The 23,737-nt window shown below is 32.6% G+C and overlaps 1 protein-coding gene across 1 annotated transcript; it reads right to left on the bottom strand.

Moving 5' to 3' along the window:
- Positions 1-13,725: 13,725 nt before the first annotated feature.
- Positions 13,726-14,086, bottom strand: LOC110033402. Its single transcript, XM_020737370.1, has one exon. The coding sequence runs from the start codon at positions 14,033-14,035 to the stop codon at positions 13,748-13,750; it is 288 nt and encodes a 95-aa protein (XP_020593029.1). The 5' UTR covers positions 14,036-14,086; the 3' UTR covers positions 13,726-13,747.
- Between the last annotated feature and the right edge of the window lie 9,651 nt (positions 14,087-23,737).

Below are 23,737 nucleotides of genomic sequence, written 5' to 3' on the forward strand. Positions count from 1 at the left end.
AAGATCAAAATTACCCATTTTTCCCTTGGTTAATCCTAAATTTTGATTAAGGCACCAAAGTCTAAAATGACTATTTTGCCCTTGGGACACTTCACCTCATAACTCATTAAACACAACTCAAATGACTTTGAGGGTTTAAAGTGTCATATCCATGAGGTAATTACAATATCTAGAGGAGAATATATGGACCACTCAAAATTTAATTTGATTTAATTATTTATTTGAGCTTAGAAAATATGATTCTTTAGAAATTGATTTGTTTGACTTTACAAAATAAAGTTTTTATTTATGAGAAAATTATTACAGGTTTTCCTAGATTAGAGAAATACTTAGACAAAATTTCATGATTTTTTAATTAAATTATTATAATTATTTTCATAGGAGAATACGGAAAATCCACTTTTAGGCCTTTTAAAATTTATTTTTAACGTAGGAAAATTGGGTAAGATATTTTAATGAGTCCCAAGTGATTAGAAGATAATTAGGCATATTTTAAAATGTTTTGACATTTTTTGGATTTTTAATTATTTTAAAATTAAAAATAGACTTGAAAATTAAGTATTTTCTAAAAAGTAATTTTTATTTTTCCTAAGTGCCTCTGATCACATAAAACTCAAAAAACTACTTTTAATAATTTTCTTAAGTGTATTTAATTTAATATAATTATTTTTGTACAAAATATGAGGTTCCTTAGAAAATACACTTTAACATCTGAACTTATTCAAATAATTTTTAAATTCTTACAGTGAGTAAACATGATTTTTATGAACAATGCGGACTGTATTTTTCCAATTTTTGATAAGCACATAATTTACCAAAATTCACATAAGATATTTACATTTAATTAAATATAGAAATTTATAGGATAATTCAAAGAAACATGATATTTTTCCTAGACTTCTCTCACCACAAGAAACCTACTAAAGTTATTCCCATAACTTTTCAAATGATATTTTGATTTATGTAATTAAAATAGCAAAAAATGGTCACCTTAGCTTGAAAATTAGGGTATGAAGCATAAAGATTAATCCATGAGGTAATTACAATATCTAGAGGAGAATATATGGACCACTCAAAATTTAATTTGATTTAATTATTTATTTGAGCTTAGAAAATATGATTCTTTAGAAATTGATTTGTTTGACTTTACAAAATAAAGTTTTTATTTATGAGAAAATTATTACAGGTTTTCCTAGATTAGAGAAATACTTAGACAAAATTTCATGATTTTTTAATTAAATTATTATAATTATTTTCATAGGAGAATACAGAAAATCCACTTTTAGGCCTTTTAAAATTTATTTTTAACGTAGGAAAATTGGGTAAGATATTTTAATGAGTTCCAAGTGATTAGAAGATAATTAGGCATATTTTAAAATGTTTTGACATTTTTTGGATTTTTAATTATTTTAAAATTAAAAATAGAATTGAAAATCAAGTATTTTCTAAAAAGTAATTTTTATTTTTCTTAAGTGCCTCTGATCACATAAAACTCAAAAAACTACTTTTAATAATTTTCTTAAGTGTATTTAATTTAATATAATTATTTTTGTACAAAATATGAGGTTCCTTAGAAAATACACTTTAACATCTGAACTTATTCAAATAATTTTTAAATTCTTACAGTGAGTAAACATGATTTTTATGAACAATGCGGACTGTATTTTTCCAATTTTTGATAAGTACATAATTTACCAAAATTCACATAAGATATTTACATTTAATTAAATATAGAAATTTATAGGATAATTCAAAGAAACATGATATTTTTCCTAGACTTCTCTCACCACAAGAAACCTACTAAAGTTATTCCCATAACTTTTCAAATGATATTTTGATTTATGTAATTAAAATAGCAAAAAATGGTCACCTTAGCTTGAAAATTAGGGTAAGAAGCATAAAGATTCCTCTGACCTTGGAAAAATCGTGTGATGAGGAATGAACCCTCAAAATTTCAAGCGATAGTGAGTAAAATTTTGTCATGGAGAATTGAAATACCACAGAGGTTATTTAATTCATTAAAAATCAGGAAATAATAAAATATTTTTTATTTTTAGTCCATATTATTCTCGTCTATTCACCGAGCAAGAGGGTATTTTTCTTATATTTTTATGATTTTTCTATGCAAAGTTATGAATTTTCAAAGATCAGGCATTAAAATAAATAAAAAATCCCCTAATTTATCTACTTATCCACGCGGCGCCAACTCATCCTTGTCTGCTCTGAAGTCTCCATACAACGCTCTATCATTTGATGTCGCCAGCCACATCGCCACCTCGTCAACCTGTGGCTCACGTACCCTATCTTCGTTCACCCTCATCGGGACTGTCCAATGGATAAATGCGCGATCGGACGACATCCGTTCATCGTCCCCAAGTGACATAACCCGTAAGCCGTTCACACTAAAACCCTAAGATCTTTGCCTAGACTCAACCAAATCACATGGGGTTTATTTCTAAACCTTCATCTACTCAAGACAAACACATCTATATGGTTAATCAGGTATGAAATCAAGCCATTACAAATGGAGAATCAAAATAAGCTCGGATTAGGGTTGAGGTTCAATACCTTTGTTTGAGAGGGGAGGCCTCAATCAGATGGTTGTGGTAGCTTTGATTGGACCAAACGAACCTCCGGATGAAGCCCCAAGCTCTAGTGAATTGTCTAGGTATGATTTCGACTAAGGTAGATTTCAGGTGTTGGTCTAGAGCTATGCTAGAGGTTATTTCAGAGGGGGCTTTTGTGGGGAATCAAATTCCTTCACTGTTGGGATGGTGTGTGCACAATTAATTGAAGTTTTGTGCACTGTGGTGGAGTAGAGAGATCAGCCCTAGTTTTAGGGCAAATTTTAGTGGAGAAATTGGCTCTAAGGGGTGGCTACCAATGGCTAAGAGTAAGGGGATTGTACTTGGGATGGTTTGGATAAGCTCAAGTGAGATTTTGGCAGAGTTTCCTTAAGGTTCCTAGAACTCCCTTCCTTTACCTTGGAGAGCTCTATTTATAGCCATGGTTGTCTGGTGGAGCTCAGGGCTCGGAATTGGGTGCTTAAGATTGTTGAGGTGGAGGGAAGAAAGGCTCTAATGGAGAATGATAGTGAGCCAAGTCAGGGAAGTTTAATTTTGGGTTTTGGCCACTTGGGGCTCCCTTAGGCAAGCTATTTCCGATGGCTGAGGAGGTTGCTGGCCAAGGTATGGTCACTTTTTGGCTCAGCGAGGCCAAAGGGTTCATAATGATGGTTAACTCCTACGGGTAAGTGATGATGGCCAAGATATTTGATTTTAGGCCAAATATGGGATGAAATCCCTTAAATCAAGGGACCATTAGTCCATAGCTCATCTTGGCTATTTTAGGTGGGTTTAGCCTGGTCCAGAGGGAGTATTTGGTGGTTGCGGTGTCATTAATTTTGTGTGCTAGGCATGGCTAAGTCAATTTTGGTGCATGGGTTTAATTTGGGTCAAAATGGCTAGAAGTTGGGTTTAGGTTAGGCTAGCCATTATATTTAGCTCAATTGATTGATCAACATTATTTAGATGATTATTATGAAGAGGTTAGGCTAGCCATAATATTTAGCTCAATTGATTGATCAACATTATTTAGATTATTATTATGAAGTTTTTTTTGAAGGATTGAAATAATTTTGATTTCAATGGGAAGCTCAATTTGAAGGATTTTGGGATTTTGGTCAATTTGGGCATGTTGGACTAGACTTGGGTCTAGGTTGGGCAAAGGATAGGTTAGGTCCAAATTAATGGTTGAAAATGGTATATAGAAATGTCATGAAGAGTTTTCAACTCCAATTGGGTCTGAATTTTGGGGTTAGGGCATTTAATTTGTTGAGATTTAGGGACATGGCCAATTTGGGGCAAATTTGTGGATTTTGAATGTGGGTTGAAATTCGAGTAAAATTTAGGCTTGACCAAGGCCAATCAAAGGTATTCAATTGAAGGTCAAATTTGATGTTTAGGAGTGTTATGAAGAGTTCAAGATGCAAATTAGGTCAAATTGAGTAGGTTATGGGGTTCAATTAGGTGAGGTTAGGTCATAGGGCCCAAAATGGGGGTTTTGATTTGGATCAAAATTGAGCTCAATGAATGGGGCAATCAGGCTTGGATTTGGTTTGAATGGATCATATAAAAAATGAATTTGAGTTTAGGATTTAAATTGTGAGGAATTGGGGCCAAATTGGTGGACATTTGAAGTGAATTTGGGTAAATTGGGCTTTTCATGTAAATTTAATGGGTTTTGGTTAAAATGGTCAAATTGGTCAAATTGGGTTCAATTGAAGGGTCCAAATTAGATTTGGAGACATTTTAAGTGATTTTAGATGTTTTGGGAAAGTTTAGGGTGCCAAGGGCATTTTTGTAATTTTGGCAAATTTGAGTGTATTTTGGTAATTTTAAAATTTTTTGATGGATTTTAGCAATTTGTGTATTTTGAGATGGCTTGAAATGATTTTTAAAGAAGTTTGGGTATTTTGAATGAATTTGAGAATTTTGTTCAAATTTAGGGTTTCAAAGGAATTTAGGTAGTTTGGGTGGATCTGGGGGCAAAATGCCAAGTTGGATATTTTGGTTGAAATGGGGTGCCAACCACCTTATATGAGCTATGGACCAATGAAATCACCATTTGGGTCCTCTATGCATTGGTCTTAGCTAAACCTTAGCTTAGGGTCAGTGGTTCTAGGGGACCATCTACATGAGTCTCTCAAAAGATCAAGGGAAACAAGTCAACAATTTTGGGTTTAGGTTGTAAGTGGAAGTGTTTTGTGCAGGTGAGTGAACTAGCTCCAGACCAACACCCAGGGTAAACCCTAAGGTCAAGCAGTTCTATGGGGACTCTCCTTGAGATCCTCCATACTGACCCCATTTACTAAGTGCTAGAGGTTATGACCAATATGTGAAACTTCAAGTTGAGGAATGAAGAATTTAGAATTTTTAATGGTGAGAGTTCCTTTTCTAGTTTTCTAGGAATAGTCAACAGGAAAGTCCTATTGGTAGACCCTAAGCTGCTAAAGAGGGAAAACAAAACCTCAACCAAAAGTGAGGTCAACAATATTTTATGCTTATTTTTGGTGATATTGCACTTTAAAGAAGGGTATTTTCATATTTTTGTTGCGAGTATATCAATTTTAGGCATTTAGAGCAAAAGTAGCAAAAATGAAGAAATTTGGAGCCAAAATAGAGAACTTTGTGATTCTAACGCCTGAAGTTCCAACTCATAGAGAGCTGGCTCCTGAAGCTCCATTATACAGAGACGCGGCACTTGAGGTGCCAGAATAGGTTCCTGAAGCACCAGAATTGGTGCCTAAAGCGCTAGAACCTAGAACAGCATGAACTTAAGTAACTTGGCACCTAAGGTGCCAGAATCAGCGCCTGAAGCACCAGAGACGACATTTGATGAACTAAGGCGGATCAGGATGAATTTTAAGCGGATTTTGAAGGTTTCGAATGTTTCAAATGCCGAAGGAATGATTCAATACATCTAAACACTTTAAAAGGCTCTTTATTGGAGGGATATGTCTCTTGAATGAATAGACATGTCTTTTGGAATTTAAAAGGTTTAACTTTTGAAAAGAATTTGGGTGGGAATTTTAAATTCTTTATAAGAGGAGGCAACCCTTAATTAAAAAAAGAGGAAGTCTAGGGCTCAAGTGTGTGGCGTGTGGAGAAGAGTTTCAGTGGAGAAGAGAGAGAGGCGAGAGAGAGAGAGTGAGGGACTTGGAGATTTTTTTCTAGGCTTGTAAGAGGATAGGAAAAGTGAGAGATTTCTTCTTCATTACATTTCTAAGAGAGAATTGAGAGTGCTTGTAAAGAGGGAAAGTGCTTAACAAGAACTTTTAGGGATTTTCTTAGGAAGGTGTGTGAGATAAGTTGTGTCTTTTATTTGTTTATTTTGTAAAATTATTTTAATATATGATATCTGTGTTTTGTTGTGTCCTTCTCATGAATTTTGAGTTGATTTCTTTATCATTCTCCAAACTCTGAGATATGGTTTTTTGAAGAATTTTTTTTATACAGCTTTAAATGTCAATCATTTGTGATGATTTGAACTCCGATCTTCATTTATTTTTTGACCTAGCCAATTTAAATGTTAAATGATGTTGAAAAACATATAATCTAAAAGGGCTATGATTTCTACAACATGGTGAGAGTCACATTCAATTCCATGGGTGAGAAGTAATCCAAGGGGTTGAGTGCAAATAAATAGAGAAATATACTTTTTTGGATGTAGAACTGGAGATTTTAAGGTGCAAATAAATTCCCCAATTTGGTCCTGTTCATTCAAAATTAATGTGAGATTGTTAGCCCTCATGTGAGGGACAAGTCAGAGCTCTAGAGTGAGAGCTGGTATCCTCCCAACCTAACCACAGAATTAGGGACCAAACTCTGGATTAGTTAATGTTCTTTATGCACTTGAAAGAGGGTAAAGAAAAGGATTGCTCCTATTTGACACAATACAATTATATATATATATTTTTTCTAATGATTTTAATTTCTTCACAATCCATTTACTCATTACAAAGGGGAAGGATTCTTTCTTTAATTTAAACATTTCATCACAAAAACTTTATTTAATTTTTATATGTTTACTTTTGAAGTTTAGACATTAGTTTAGTTAACTTAGTTCTTTTAATGACCTTTTATTTAGCATACACTTAATTACTTTATATTTGAATTTTGTACTTAAGTTTTGTAGTTTTAATTTTATGTTTTACATTAGAGCCATAAAAATTTCCAACTTCCCTGTGGGATCGATACTCAAGCCTCCATTAGAGCCCATTATTACTTCAGCCATACATATACTTGGATTATTATTATGGGTTTGACAGTTTAAAGATTTTGAAAGGTAAAATTATTTTTACTAAAGTTTTTTTTTTTGGATTGAATTACATGTTTATTATTGTAGCTACCATGTGTGTTTTGTAATATTGAAAAATATTTACAAAAGCAACACACAACAAACCACACATCATTTGGTTTGAGGAAGCTTTTGGGATGATTAATTTGAGGTTTGGTGGAGTTTTGTAGAGTGACAAAAAAGGCCATGGATTTCCCTAAACAATTAGGGTTAGACAGTGGGGAAGACGGTTGAAATTGGATTGGGATGAGCTTAGGAAGGTCTGGGGAAGCTTTGAGAGCAATTTGAGGTGATCTCCCTAAATAATTGGCAACACCTCCACCATAGCCGTGAGAGGGGTGGTTTTATATAGGAAGAATTAGGATTGAATTGACCAAGCCAGGGGGTGGAGAAGGAAGGTTAGGAGGAGGGATGAATGGTGCAATTCATCAATGGGAGTGAGTCACATTGGATGGTTGAGATATTAGGTTTGAGCTAAGCAAGGCCCTCTCAATTTTGGGTTTTCTGGAAACTAAGCCAGCCAACCAGACCATGGGAGGTGGCTAGCTGGCTTAGGGAAGCTTTAATTGTGATTAGCTTAAAGGTTTGATGGTTGGTGGCATGAGATAGAGAGCTTAGCAAATTTTGGGGGCAAGCTTCCTTGATTTGGGGGACCCCTTGGTCCATGACTCAAATTTAATGGTTTAGGTGATTTGATTAGCATTCTAGGTGGCTAATCAAGGAAGAAGAGGGTTAAGTTTGGTTAATGCAAAAGTTTTGAGCTGATTTGGGGCTTTGGTTCAAAATCAGGGTTTGGGCTAATAATTGGATTTGGGCTTGGCTTGGGCTAAGTTTAAAAATTATTTGAAGGGTTTAAATGGTCCATGAGGATTTCATGAAGAGTTTAGGAACTGAAATTGGGAGAATTGAATTAATTAATGGCTTCAATTGGATGGAATTTTGAAGTTGGGCCAATTTGGGCATTTGGTTTGGACTTGGATTTAGGTTGGGTTTAAGATTGGGTCTAAGTTAATTGGGGTTCACATTGATCTAGGGGGAAGTTATGAAGAGTTTAGAAATCATAATTAAGGAAATTGAATGGGTTATGGGGTTCAATTTGATGGAATTTGAAGGTATGGTCAAATTGGGTATTTTGGCCCAAAATTGAAGTTAGGGTTTGGAGGTTGGCTCATTTGGGCTCCAAATTGGTGTAAATTGGAATTGGACATATTGATTAATGATTTAAGATTGAAATTGGGTGAAATTAAAATGAATTGAGTGGAAATTCAAATTAATTTGGGAATTTGGGCCTTTATGGGCAAAATTAGGATTTTGGTCAAAATTAGTCAATTTGGTCAAATTGGACCCAATGGTTGGTTAGGATTGGTTTAGGGGAGGTTTGGAATGATTTTGGGAGATTTTAAAAATTTTTGGCATGTGAAGGGCATTTTGGTAATTTGGCAAATTTAAAGGTATTTTAAAAATTTTGGGGTGTTTTGATCAATTTGGAGGGTTTAGAATGGTTTGACATGGTCATTTTTGAAATTTTTAGGGTTTCAGGGGCAATTTGCTAATTTTAAAAAAGTATGGGGCTAAAAGGCCAAAATTGGTTATTTGGGTAGGATTGAAATTCATTGCAGATGTCAATCACAAGGTTACGTTATTTGAGCTCTAGGACCAAGGGGAATCTTACTTTAGATTTATCATGTGGGGCTAAGAGCTTAAGGAACACCCCCCCTCCCGCCACATGAGTTTCCAAAGGAGCAAAAGGGAACAAGTTCAATTGGTATAATTTCAAGGATAAGTGAAGAATTGTAATGTGCTTGAGTGTGTGGAAGACCAAACCCTAATCACCCAGGATTGCCCTAAGTCCAAGTAGTCATATGACACTCATTTTTTGAATCTTCACGTGTTGGTTTCAACCTTCCAAGTGTTGGAGGTTCATGATCATCCATTTGGGTTTCAAAGAGAGTAAAGAAGTGGTTTAAATTTTTATGTAGGTGGTCTCCATCTCTAGTCTTCTAGAATAGTGATCCACCTTAAATTTAACTATTTTTATGCACATTTTATGCTCAATTTTTTAGGATATTATGCTTTACTTAAAGGTATTTTTATGTTGTTGGTTGCAGGTTCAAGGAAAATAGTTTAAGAGTAAGAAAGAGCAAAAATACATCAAAAAGGAGCAAAATGGGCTAAGCTAAAGAAAATTACTAAATCAGTCAAACTGGCGCTTAGGCGCCAAGATCAGGCGCCTAAGCCCTAGATGCAGAATTTGATCGGTGCCTAGGCACGACAGTTTGGTTGGGCGCCTAGGTGTCACAGTTATTTTCTAGAAAATTCATTGAATGAGGTCGAATTTTGAAGAGATGCCTGAACCAACCCTTGGTCATTTTTGAAGCTCTATAAACAGGAATTAATTCCAAGAGGCTAGGGGGTCGGATATATAAAGTCATGTAGTGTGTGAGTTTGTTAAGAGTGTGGGAAGTTTTCCTTGTGAGTCTTATTTATTTTTGAAGTTTGTGAGTCATGTAAGTGTCGTTCGTGTCAGAGAAGTCAAAGAACTTCAAAGGAGTACTTGGGGAAACATTCCAGATAAGTATTTGTATATTTGTCGGTAAGTCTCGTTATTTTAGATTAGTGTTTTATAAATATATTTTGTTTAGTTATCCCCATGCATTTTGAGTAATTTTCTCTATTTCTCCATGCAATATGAAGTAATCAAGTAAGTGCTTTTGATTTTATTTAGAACTTCTTGTAATTCCTAAAAATTGTGATGATATTTTTACAGTTCTTCATTTACTTTTCAAATTGGTCACTTGTATTGTTAAAATTTTATTGAGGAAACTTATAGACCAGAGAGGGCAGTATTGTTAAAATTTGTTGAGGAAACTTATAGACCAGAGAGGGCTAAGATTTCTTGACTTTAAAATATCACATTTCATTTTGGAAAGAGCAATGGTGATCGTCGAGGGGGAGTGCAAATAGATAGGGAGGTAAGATTTGATGAGCATAGACTTGATGTTTTTTTTTTCATTATGGTCTAGAGATTGGAACTATGGGTCACTGGTAAGTCCTATAGAGAGGGCATAATGGATAATCTAAGAGTGAGAGACTAGAATCTACCCAGCACTACTATACATGTCAACACCAACTTTAGATTAGTTAATGTCTTTACACATCAAAAGAAGTAAATAATAGATAAGCTCTATTTGTCACAATACCATATTTAAGTTTCTAAACATTTGAAATCCTACACTGATTATGAATTATTTTCTTGGAGAAAGTCTCTTTTTATATATTTTCTAAATCATTACATTTACTTTTTAATTGCATTTTGTAGAAATTAGTAAACTTAATTTCATCATTACTACTCTAGATATTTGCCGTAGTCTTCAGTAGAGTATAATTCCTGAATTTCATTTCTTTTTGTTTTCATTTCCCTGTGGGATCGATACTGAGGTTTTTATAGAAAATCTTATATTACATGAAATGATACGTATACTTGCGTAGTACCACTAGTGAGACAACTATTTCTTTAAAATTTTATCATATAACATTTGTTCTCACTAACCGCTAAATATTGTTTGGGTCAAGTTTTTGACATATTAAGGAGCATAAATAACTTCGTAATTACGGGTCGGGTCATATAGTCAAAAGTAAAGTTCTATGGATAAATCCTTAGCACCAAGAGGAAGAAAATGACCTCACCAAAATTGACGTCAACAAATAGACATCCAATAGGTATGACGTGTTAACCAAGTGCACCGCGTGTAATGGCATTGACCGAAGAGATCAACAAAACCAGCACAGACGTTCTAAGCCAACACACTCAGAACAAAACCAAACAAAAAAGTTTATGGGACAATTTATCTCTCTCCCTCTCTTTGAGTCCTCACATGTCGCTCTCTTTCTCTCTCTCTCTCTCTCTCTTATATGTTATATTTCTTGGGTGTGCTTTATGGGACAATCTTAGATTTAACATTATAATAACCTATAAATTCATTTAGTGCTTTATTTACAGCAAACCAAACAAAAAAGTTTTATAGTACAAGTACTTGATTTACAGTACACAACTTTTATAGAAAACAAAACAACCATTAAGCTTATTTACTTTTCATCACAATCAAAGTTACGTTATGAATTACTAAAAGAAAATTTATTACATGTGCCGGACCATATGATTGTCCATCTAGACTATAATCTGGACATGCGGTAGCGACACATAATAATTTTCTTGCTAGACAATTATTTCTCAGCCCAACCTTGCCTAATTGTAACCAAAATCAATTTAAGCCACAACATGTTGCTTCCATGGAACTATCAATATAATATAAATCCTTAATCTTTATAATCTCAGCTAATAATTAGTAAGGGTCGATATGAAAGAAAATGCCATAAAATAATAACAATGATTATAACAGCAATAATATTATAAATATTAATTATATTTTTCTTAAAATATATTTTTGTCATATCCAAAAAAATATTTGCCAATGAATGGAATATATCATTGATGATCAATCAAACAATGTGATCCGTCAATCAAAGGAAGTGAAGTCCAAGTCGACTAAAAAAGACGAGCAATCTTTAGCCTAACCACATTAGTACGTTCAATAGCACCTACAATGGAAGGATAATTTGACTCCAACAATAAATGAATCGAATGTTCGTGCAAAAGATAAGAATGATGACCTCCAGCGAGGGACAATTTTTTTCAAGTGATATTCTAGGGCAGTCAAAATCTGACACAACTCATCAACTTGACCAAAACTCGATAGAAAGAAAAAGAGTTATGGTTGATCCAAATAATTTTCTAGTGGTCCAAAATTGACTTGAAATCAACCTAATAACCCAAAATTGACTTGATATTGACCTGCCAACTCGAAATTGACTTGAATTGAATTTAACTTTATCTGCGTTTGACCTAAAATCGACCTGAATTTGTCCTTAAATTGACTAATGTAGTCGTTATGTTTTATTTTAAACGGCTTATTTGGGTCAAGCAAGTTTGGACCGGGTTAATTTTAGGTCAGTGCCAAACTCGAACTACGAACCCAATTTAATACTCAAAAGATATTCATATTCTTTTTTTCAAAACTACGCAAACCAAAGGGTTAAGTTAAAAAAAATGTGTGATGAACTCCCAATAAGTAATATTTTTCCTATAATATTTGTGTGCTTTCTACCAACCTATTGATTCTAAGCAATTATTTTATTTTTAGCATTAGAATAATTTAAAGGGACATTTATATGGATACCACCCAATTCTACGTATTTATATATCTAACACCTATACCTTGCTTTTTAATATATATTTCACCCGAGTCTTTCACATCACATCCAAAATACTATTATTTACACCTTTCATGCATTGGTAATGTGATATATATTTTAAAATTAAAGTTTATGTGTTAGATATGTGAATACATAGGAATTGAGTGGTATTCATGCAAATCTTCCAAATATAAAAGTATTTCACCTATAGAAGTGCCAACTCATGTCTTATAATTGGTCAAAGTCTAGCTTTAAAAACTTAGTGCATCTTTGATAATTTGTTATGATTGTTATGGGTGGTGGGTAAGGATGCTGCTATTAAATTGATTACTTTTAGGACAAGGATAGCGAATTTATTTGTATTTTTATGGGATAATTTGCAAACGATTCTCTTCAATAATTCCTTTATATATATATGTAAAAGTCACGTCAATCCTGCCAACATTTCAAAAACAATTTGATATAATATTTTAGAACTTGTGGGAATTTATAGGGTTTGTAATTTTTTATATGATCATTTACGTACATACCACTTCCTATGTTTTTATATATTTACATTTAAAATTTATCTTTTACAAATATGACAATAATGGTATTTTTTAAGTGATGTGAATGTTTGGTGTGGTATAAATGCAAAACTTAAAGCTTTGTTGTGTGATATATAAATTCACAGGAAGTAAGTGGTTGTATCTGCGAAAACTAATATTCAGTCTCAAAGATAATTTTTAAAATTTGTATATTTGCACGCGCAACAACTAAATCACTTAAAAATCAATTAAAATTACAAATATAGATTATATTGCATTATTAAAAATGTGGATGATCCTGCTAGCTCAAAATTTACACAACTAAAATATTTACACACAAGTTATGGTTCTATAAATATAAAATATAAAACAATCCTTATGAATTTACATATCTAACATATATGGACCCTTTAGGATTTATCTTTTTATCTTTATTTTATTTTTATTCTGTTTTGTTTTTTTTATTTGAATTAAAATATATTTGCCCTATTTGACTAAGATATGATTATTTTTTAAAGTACACGAAAATCTTAAAATTTATCTTTAAAAACAAAAAATTGACATATGTAAAATATATATTTTACAATAATAAAAAATATTTTAAAAAATAAAAATAAAATTTAAAAAAAAATTGATCACAAACAAACACTAAACTTTCCATTTCTATGCATAATACTTAATTTTTTTTTAATTTCACATGAAATATATTTTTATTTTCTACTTTTTGAAAGGGAAATACACATTTTCATCATGTTTAGGAAACCCAAATGTTATAAATGCAAATATGAAATTTATTTGTTAAACATCTAAATACATAAGAATTTTGATGTACATATAAATTTCCCATGTAAAAATTATCTATTAAGGTCATATTATCAGCTTCAAATTGAATTCTTACCTTGAACTAAACCTTACCTAAATCTTAGAAACAAATTCTAAAAGTAGTTAGATAAGTCCCCCCAACATCCATAAAATTACAAAACCAATTCAATTATACACTATTTTGCAAAACCACAAATCACAAATTAAATTTCAAAGCTAAATAAGTTTATCATTCACAGTTCCAAATTTTCATAAAAAAAAAAAAAAAAAAAAAAAAAACTAAATACTTAAATCCCTGCAACGCAGCCAATGAACCTCATGCTACCAAACCTGCGTACTTCAGTAGGAGATGAGGGCTTAATTGTAAATTCCTCCATCGAACTATGCTTCCTGTGGCGACCAAAGGCCGCTTCTTCTTCGATATCTCTGAACTCCTCTATTTGAGAAACGAAGGTGTAGCGATGAACGCCATCTTCCGGTTTAGCCGTTGGTGCGCCGGAGGAGAGATGCGTATAGTACCTCTGGGCCTTCTTCCTCTTGAAAGCTCTGAAGACATATGGAATTAGACCTTCCATTCTTGCAGAGGATGAGAGAGAGTGGATGAAGAAGGTTTAGAGCGAGAGTCATGGGGGCATTTACATACATAAAACTCCTTCTATGTATTTACATATCTAGTACCTAAACTTCTTTTTTTCATCTATACCGCGTTAATCTCTCATATTACATGAAAAATGTTTATTTTAACTCTTAAAATGTTAATACATTTTTTTCATGCATATAAAGTGGTGTATATGTAAAAATTTTAATTTTGGTGTTAGATGTGTAAATACATAGGATTAAGTGGTATGCATGTAAAACTTCCTTTTATTGCATTATCTTTTTCAATTTTTAATGTGTAGATATTAGATAGTGGTGAGCGTGAAGAGTAGTGGGAAGACATGGTATTTTGATAAAGAGTAAGGGTACTTAATTTTGGCTACGATGAGCACTGGTGCCCTTTTTATGAAGCTTTTAATTGTTCAAGGTATAAAAAATAAAACAATAAATAAATAAAGTTTTAAGCCAAAATTAAATAAAGTCTGGATGATCTTTTTCTTAAAACTAATTTAACGGAATTAAACTTAGTATCGTCATCCCTTAAACAAATATATTATTATAGAAAGAATGAAGGTTGATTGTTACTGATATCATCAATGATTTGCCTCTTTGATTGTTACCATCGTATATCTCTTTATGTATGACAAAAATATATCTGACTAAATATTTTAGATGGACGATCTAGCTTGGATGATTGATCGAGTCTAGATGACCGGCTCAAGTTGAACAATCCAGCCATGATGACCAAGCCTAAACGACCCAGCCCGGATGACCGCCCACTCTAGACAACATACCGAACCTAAACGACCCAATATGGATGACCGACCCAGAAAAAAAGACGACAAACCCGCCTGGATGACTGACCCAACATGGATGACTAATCTAGTTATACCAGCCGAGTCAATCTTTTCAATCTGAAGCAAATTAAGCTTAGTCAGTCGAGCCAGAAAATAGCTAACAATATGCTCATAAATGTAAAATATCATAAAAACCTCAGTATGTACCATTTTAAAACAGGGACAAAAATGTAATATCATCATTATGTATCCTCTCATCTATAAATAAGAGAATTTATTTATGAAACAAACACAATTGATAACTATTCATCACTGTTGATTTCCTTCCTTTCCCTCTCTCAGTCAATGAAAGGAATAGACGAGGAGAGTTCGGGATGAGTTGGCTCAAATTGAGTTGGGTGTGAATCAAATATTGACTCATATAACAAATAAAATTGATTCATGTCAAGGAAATTTGAGTTGGAACAATTTTCGATGAGGCCAAAATTCGGCTCATTATTGTCAATTAATACACGAACTCGTAGTTTGCATATTAGTTACTGGTCTACATTTATGGTTTCCTCCCCCATCTATTCGTTTCAACCAGGGTATAAGCTTTTTTGGCTCTTGCCTATAACAAGTGACCACAACCGTCTGTCGACTTCTCTTTAGCCCTTTTTTAACATTTTTATCCCCTTAAACTTTTTAAACTGTTACTAAATAAAAACAAATAATAATAAATTATAACTTATTTTTTTATTATTTAAGTGCAGAATGGACAATATTTTTATTTAATATTAAATTCACGAACAGCTCGTTTTCGGCTCGTTAAGAAGCTCGTGTTCGGTTCATTAGCTAAGTTAACGAGCTGAATGCGAACGAAGATTAGTTCTTTCGTGTTCGGCTCATTTTGGCTCGAAATATTATTCATCAATTAGATGTTTTATATATATATATATATATATATTGATGAGTAGTATTTTTTAAAAAAATTAATTGATTACAAGACTACAAAGATTTATAATCAACTAAAAGTATTAATTAAGAAAATAGAATAAAAATTATCAAATTAGATTCAAATGATATTTTAATATAAACAATCATTTTTAAATATTGGCTCAATCCTTAACATCTTATGTCTACATGATTATAGTTGTCAAAATGATTTTTTGTTCGTGAACAGCTAGTGTTCGGCTCGCTAAGCAAACTAGCCGAGAACGAACACACTTTTGACATCGAAATATAAACGAGCCGAACACGAGCCCTACTTGAAGATAATGTGCTCTTATTAAGTTCTTAGGTTTGCGAAATATTGATAAGATATTTTCTGATCTCCTTATCATACCTTGTCCATGTGTTGCATAACTCTTTTTGTGTTATTACAAACTTTTCACAATTTTAATATTACGAAGATTTATATAGAAACCACTTATGTCCTACATATTTATATTAAGTGGTATGCAAGTAAATGCCGGTTAATATTATTTAGTTTATATATTTATTGCACGCGGTTCCTTCATTAAGAAAAGATCCAATAAAATCATTCCACTTGGATTGTGATTGAATAGTTAGTGGCTGCTTCTTATTTTTTTCCATATAAAATAACGATCTATAGTTGTCAAGAAAGGTTGATGCCTAAAGTGACGACTTTTAGGGTGAAATGGCCGCTCCACTCCAAGGTTTTATATTGTAATTTTTAATTATAATAGTAAAATCATTGATTCATATCAATATTATTAAAATTATTAAATTCGAGTTATGCATGCTATACATCAAAAATAGTCTTTGAACAACACAAAAGCTTGACATATATGAGCCCTTTGGGCCTAGTGGATGGAGCCTATTTCACGACGCATTTGGAGCACTGATCTTGATCCGACCGACCGTACACACTAGTCATACTGATGGAGGTGACAACTATCAAACTTACCTCAGAATAACTTCACGATCTCTCTGCAGTGCCTATCAGTGTATACACAAGCTCCTTCGACTAAAATCATCAGTACTTTTTATTCATGCGAGCTTCTCCGACCATGTTTGCCCATGTTTCTCGATCTCCTCTATCGAGCTTGCCCACACTCAAAGAGCTCTATGACCGAGCTTGTTTACGTCCATCAATCTACTTCATCAAGTTCGTTGAACAATCCTTCATGACAAAAGGAAGGGAACTTTGTTCCATAATCGTCCATGCCTACTGATTGATCGCATGATGTCCAAGCCTAACATCTTATCAACAACAAATATTAATAGGAACAGTACAACACAACCTACAATATTTCAATTATTTGTAGCCCCAAGAGGGAATCACATTCTAGGAGATATAAATAGGAGAGAGAGGGGAAGAAAGAGAGGGGGGATCTCTCTCTTCTCTTCTTCCTGACCGTCATCAATAACAATAGACATTCTGAAATCCTCAACTCCCTTCTAACTCATTCACAAGGTATTTCTGAGATTGTGTGAACTCGCAGACAATATGATACCCTTCATCCAAAAAGGATTCAACACCCTAAAGGATGCAGTGAGCATGAAATTCGTACTCTGATCTAACAAGAAAATTTTTGAGACAAGGGAGAATGAAGATCAACCTTGGATTGCACCGATTTCATGTTACAATAACTGAATGAATTAAGAGAAAAAATGCAAAAGATGAGTGAATAATTAGTGCAAGAGGTAACAATAACTTGTTTTCGAGAATGTTCGAGAATTCATAGAAGTTCATTAGAGTCAATAACAAGAAGACGAGAACCAAAAGGATAATAACCTCCAAAGAAGAAATTACTGTTAACCAGGGTAAGAAGAGCCTTGGCTCTGAGACTAGAAGAGGAAGAAGACAGAGATGATAAAATATACTTCCCCAGGAGAATACATCCCAGACTTTTGAAGATGAAGAGAGAAGGAAGTGAAAAAGAAGAAGGCCACTAGAGATTGATTACTTAAGGGAGACTGTTAAAAAAGAGTCACTTGGGAAGTTCAAGTTCCATTCCTTGAACTTCTATAAGGGAAGGAAAGATCCCACCGATCACATAGCTTCCTTTGAATTGACAATATGTTTGTTGCAGATAAATGATGCCCTTAATTGTTGTTAGTTCTTTATGACACTCAAAGAGTCAGCTTTGCGATGGTTCAAAAATTTGCCAGTATGATTCATTACATCCTTTGTTGAGTTCAAGAAAATGTTGCATGTTTTTGGTTTCAGGCAAAATAGATGAAATTTTAGAGAAAAAAGAGCGAAATTAGAGCCAAAACAGGGTCAATTGGAGCAAGGTTGCTGATTGGTGCGGGGCGATTTAGTATGATAATTTTGCAAATATTTTTCAATATTACAAAGTCACACATGGAAGATATATAATAAATATGTAATATCATCCCAACAAAAATACTCTTTGTGTAAATAATGTATCTTTTAAAACTCTTTTTAAACTGTCAAATCCCATTTAATATCAATGCAAGTATACTTATCGCTTAAGTAATAAAGGTCTCTAATAGAGTCCTAGATATCAATCCCCCAAGGAAGTTGGAAACTCCTAAAGTAAATTATGAAAATTATTTTTTAACAAAAATAAAAATAAAAATAAAAGTTAAGTACTAAGTTTGAAAATTAACTACTCAAGTGAAAGCTAATTAAAATGCACATGTAAGACTACAAAAGTTAAACTAAACTAAATACTAAACTTTCAAAAATAAAATTATGAAAATTAAAAAAAGTTTTTGTTGTGACAGAAAGTTCAAATTTAAGAAAGCATCATTCCCCTTTACAATGAGTATATGGATTGTGAAGAAATTAAAATAATTTAAAATTATATATAAATACTTTTTTGTACAAAATATGAGGAATCCTATTCTTTATCTTTTGAGTGTTACAAAGAACATTGATTAATCCAATGTTTAGTCCCTAATTCTGTGGTTAGGCTGGATGATCCGGTCCCCAATCTCATGGATGACATACTCTCCCATGAAATCAAATGTGATTCTTCTTATGTTGTAGAAATCATATCTCATTTAAGAACATATGTCTCTCAACAAGTTTTAACATTTCAATTGGCCAAATCGAAAAGTAAATAAAGATCGGAGTTCAAATCATCATAAATTATTATCATTTAAAACCGTGGAAAACAAAATCTATTCTTCACAAAACCATATCTTAAAGTAGGGAGAAAAATAAAGAAGAATACTCAAAATTTATGAGAAGGATACGATAAAACACGAATTTCATATATAAAAACAAGTTTACAAATCAAAAGAAATTAAAATACAACTTATCTCACAATCCTTCCTAAGGAAATCCCTAGAAGTTTTCTCCAAGCCTTTATCTCTTTACAATCACTCCCAATTCTCTCTTAAAAGTGTAATGAAGATGAAATCTCTCACCTTCCCTCTCCTCTTACAACCTTGGAAAAAAATCTCCTCTTCTTTATCTATCTCTAACTCATGCACCCTTTCTTCTCTCTCACGCCACACACACCAAGCCTCCTCAAGTCTTCTTCTTTTATTTTGGGCTGCATCCTTTGGAAAAATTCCCTCCAAAAGTTAACTCTTTTGAATTTAAAAAATGTGTCATTTGATCCAAGAGTCATATCTCTTCATAAAAAAACCTTTAAAAGTGTCTAGATGTATTGAATTACTCCAAGAGTTGTGTAGAACAATTGTCCCTTTAAAAATTTGTGCAAAATTTGTCTCAAATAGACTTAATTTGAAAAAGTTGTCCCTGATGCATGATGCACCGATCTGGTGCACATGCGACAGAATCCCAAAATTTGCTGTTTTGGCTCCAAATTTCATCCTTTTTACCATTTTTATTCCAAATGACTAAAAATGATATACCTGTAACAAAAATACAAAAATACCCTTCTTTAAAGTGTAATATCACCAAAAATATGCATAAAATAAGTAATTAAAGCAATATATTATTTTGGTGTATCAAAATCCCCCAAACTTAAATGTTACTTGTCCTCAAGTGGCAGTTTTATTACATAAAAGCATATGAATTAGGATAGAGATTAACTTATAACTTCTATACTTTAGTTTAAGAAATAGAATAGCAAAATTTAAGAAAAAGACTTTAATAACTTAGATTCAAACTGTAAGTCTAGGAATACTTAGTAATCAAATTTAAGATTTCTGAATCTCTATTCATTTCTAGAAGAATTGCAAGTTGTCACATTAAGGACATTTAGGACATTCATATGAAAAAGAACTTCATGAAAACTTTATTAGGAATCCTACTAATACTTCAATACAAGTTTAGAAAATGTAATAAAGCTCTTTCCTTAAGTTGATTCAAGTGAAGCCAATTTTTTATTAGGTATCTCCTCGGGCTTCTCCTCCTTATTTTTCTTTTCTTTTTCTTTCTTTTTTTTTTCTTTTAGGATCTTTTCAATCATTTCTTTTTCTTTTTTTTTCTTTTTCTTTTTCAAGTTAGGATTATTATATCTGGATAGCCTTTAATAATTTTGAACTTTACTATCCTCTTCTTAAAGTCAAAACTGTATACCTCTATTCACTTTACAAATTCATATCAGCTTTGAAGATTTTTCATAAAGTCTTATTCTTTTCTTCTTACATGAAACTCTAAGATTCTTAATACTTCAAAAATACATTTTTTACAATGTTCTTTACTTTAAATAGAAAAAACATAGTCTTATCCAATTATACCAAATATCTTTAACTTTAGAATTTAACCTTTATTATTAAAAACTTTTTACCTAAATTTATTGTAATATTTATAAACATAAGTATAATCATTTAATGTTAAATCGTAATACCCCAGGACATGTTAAATTAATTTTAAAAATATAATTACTTAAGGACACATAAAATTTAGTTTACTCTTTTTCAAAAGAAAATTTTTTTCCCCCAACCTTAAGTTTTTAAGTGATTTTTTAAAAAATATTATTAGTATAAAATTTAGTAGGTGAAAGAAAACACTAAATGAGTGAAAATAAAATCTGACCTATAAAGGATTTCTGACTGTGAAACTGGGCTCTGGTATATTGCAGGTACTAACTGTAAAACTACATACAAGCTTTAAAGCATTAAAAGTAAATATAATATATTCTAGAGAACTTCCTGAGAATTAAAAACATAAATACAAAAGCGAAAAAAAAACTAAACTAACAAACTTAACTGAAAATACTAAAAATGCAGAAAAAGTGAAAGTCTACGACTACTATTTTAGATTCAGTTCACAACACAACATAAAAGTTTTTGCTACAATAGTTTTCAAATAAAAGTTCATCATAATACAAACACCAACAACAATCACATAAAAGCACATCCCAATATAAACAAAAACAACCAAAAAATATCAAAACAACTAAACAAGACTCATAAAACATCAGTATTCATCTCCTTATCTGACATCATTTGATTTTTCTTCTTCTCCTTCTTCATCATCATGAATGGGAGTATAGGGAGTGAAACTAGGGCAAGCAAGAAAGCCTACATTAGGTTCACCCCTAAGATGTCTTACCATGACATTCTCAAAATCAATATCATGTTGTACTCTCCTCTGCTGGTATTCATCATTATATGCATTCCTTCCTCCTATCTCTCCCAACTGAGTTTGGATATTAACTATGTCCATTTGTTGAATCATGAGTTGATCTATAATACCTTCAAGTGATATAGATCAAGAAGTAGATGCCCCTGAAGCAGATGTAGATGGCCTATCCCTTCTTCCACTTCTAGATTCAACAAATTCAACAAATGATTCTACTCTCTACTCTCTGAATCATATGCTTTCCAATCAGATTTTGTGGCTGTAATCTCTCTTCATTTCTATGGGATTCTACTCCTAATTGTTAACATAGAGTGAAAATCAAAGCAGGGTATACCAAACCTCCTATTGTAGAACTACCACCTATACTCCAAACATGCTAAACTATAAGTGCACCAGCAACTATTGCCTTCATGTTCTTAATACAATAGTTTAGTACAACTCTGTCTTTAGTAACATCAACCAAATGATTTGTTGGCAACAGTTTGACAAAAATGAAGTGGTGTCATACTTTTGACTAAATAGTTAACATGGAAATAGGGAAGTTAACTATCTTGTTAATCTTAATCTTCCATTCCCCTCTTCCATCAGTCAAAAATGCAATCACTTCCTCCAAAGATGAACCAATTATCACAAATGCATTGAATTCATAAAAAAAATACATTTTTAAGCCCATAAAAAGCATTGATCCTTTCAGCAAAAAAATTGACCTGCTACCTCTCACCAAGATGTGATCTTCAACAGTGAATCTCAAGTTTATATAAAACTCCTGAACCATTGGGACAATTGCTATGATAGTGAGGTAGCAGAATCTTTCCCAGTTCTGGTTTCTGGCGAGAATTAGTCTCTCGATCTCGACACTCAGGTTTGCAAATGCCCATTCTTGGATCATTCTTTTTTGTCTCAATTTGAGTATCGTAACTATGCTGGGCTTTGAAACTAACAAATCTTTATGCATTGAAGTCCTCAGATAGCCTTCCTCTCTTAACTCGAGGAGCCATTTGAAAATTCTACGAAATGTAAATATAGTCCAAATAATCACTAAATAAAAAATCTAACTCCTCAAGAAAGATTATTTGATAAAAAAATTTTCACCATGAGTTTTCTTCAAGCTTTGTCATCAAAAATCCCAAATTTCAGATCTCAAATCCATGGTAAAAATAATCTATGGTAAAAATATAAAAATTTCTAAGTTAAATTGAAGCTCTTACCAAGAAAAGATGAAATCTATGGTTTTTAGCCACCAAATTCTTCTCTTTCTCCCACAATGTGATGCCCTAGACCAAGGTCTTGTGGTAGGTGACGACTCAAGCAGCCAAAATGGAGTTTGTCTGTATGATTCATGATTTTCTAGGCAATATGATGTGTTTGGACTTCTTGAGCACCATGCGCTAAGGCTCTGTAAATTGGCGCATCATGCGCCAGAGCTTAAATTCACCAGATTTTGGTTTCTATGGAAATCTTCTCCGTACTGCTTTACGCCAACCTCTATTTGACTCAAATAAAAACATCACACTAACAAAAAAATTTCACAAACAACACAAAACTCACATTTTTTTATAAAATCAGCATTATTACAAACTAACATTTTTTAAGCCAATAACATCAAATTCAGTGTTCTAAAGCAAACCAACATCCTAACACTGAAATCTAAACATCAAAATTCAAAACATAAACATTGATAAAATTCATTAGAAAGGAAATGCAATCTAGATTAACAAACTAAAACAAAAAGTACTAAACAAAATCGTTCCGTGCATAAATTAAGATCAAACATCTTCTTCACTATCATCCCTTGGATATCTTTCAAAAATTGGTAGTGCACACTTAAGTTGTAGAAGGCTCAAAATGGAAATTCAACAATTGAAGTTTCCTCCTCAATCTAAGAATGTTTCTTGAACATACATACCAATCCATCTTCAATACGCCCTGTATATTCAACACGTCCCTTCAGTCTCCAATCCAGATGATCCAGCATTTTGGTAATATTACCAATCACGTGCATGATATTCTGCACATCTTTCTCTATCTTCTTGATTCTCTTTGAAAGTGCACTTGAGTTTTAGTAGGGAAGAGGGGAAAAGGAAGAAGAATGCTTAAGATCCTTGATCCATCAACACATTCATATCCTTTTCATCTCCCATTCCAATTCAGTTGCAATAGCCTTCTGGATCCATCGGCTTCCAAGGAAGAAGCACTTTTTCCCAACTATCATAAGGTACTTACGCTTGACTGCACAGTATGAAAATTGTGGATGGATGTCCAAGTCTAGTTGCAGATCCATTGGCAATCAAACCCAAAATTGATTTCACAATAATAGCTCCAACATCAAAAGGTTTTCCAGTTTGAATGCAAAAATTTAAAATATCTCTCTCCTTTGTTACCTTACTAATCTTCATAGTAGACAG

This window comes from Phalaenopsis equestris, unplaced genomic scaffold, assembly GCF_001263595.1.
Source record: "Phalaenopsis equestris unplaced genomic scaffold, ASM126359v1 Scaffold001171, whole genome shotgun sequence".
Lineage (NCBI taxonomy): Eukaryota > Viridiplantae > Streptophyta > Magnoliopsida > Asparagales > Orchidaceae > Phalaenopsis > Phalaenopsis equestris.

What these genes read in the sequence shown, in the direction of transcription:
- LOC110033402 (XM_020737370.1), bottom strand. Translation starts at nt 14,035, where the DNA reads ATGGAAGGTCTAATTCCATATGTCTTCAGAGCTTTCAAGAGGAAGAAG.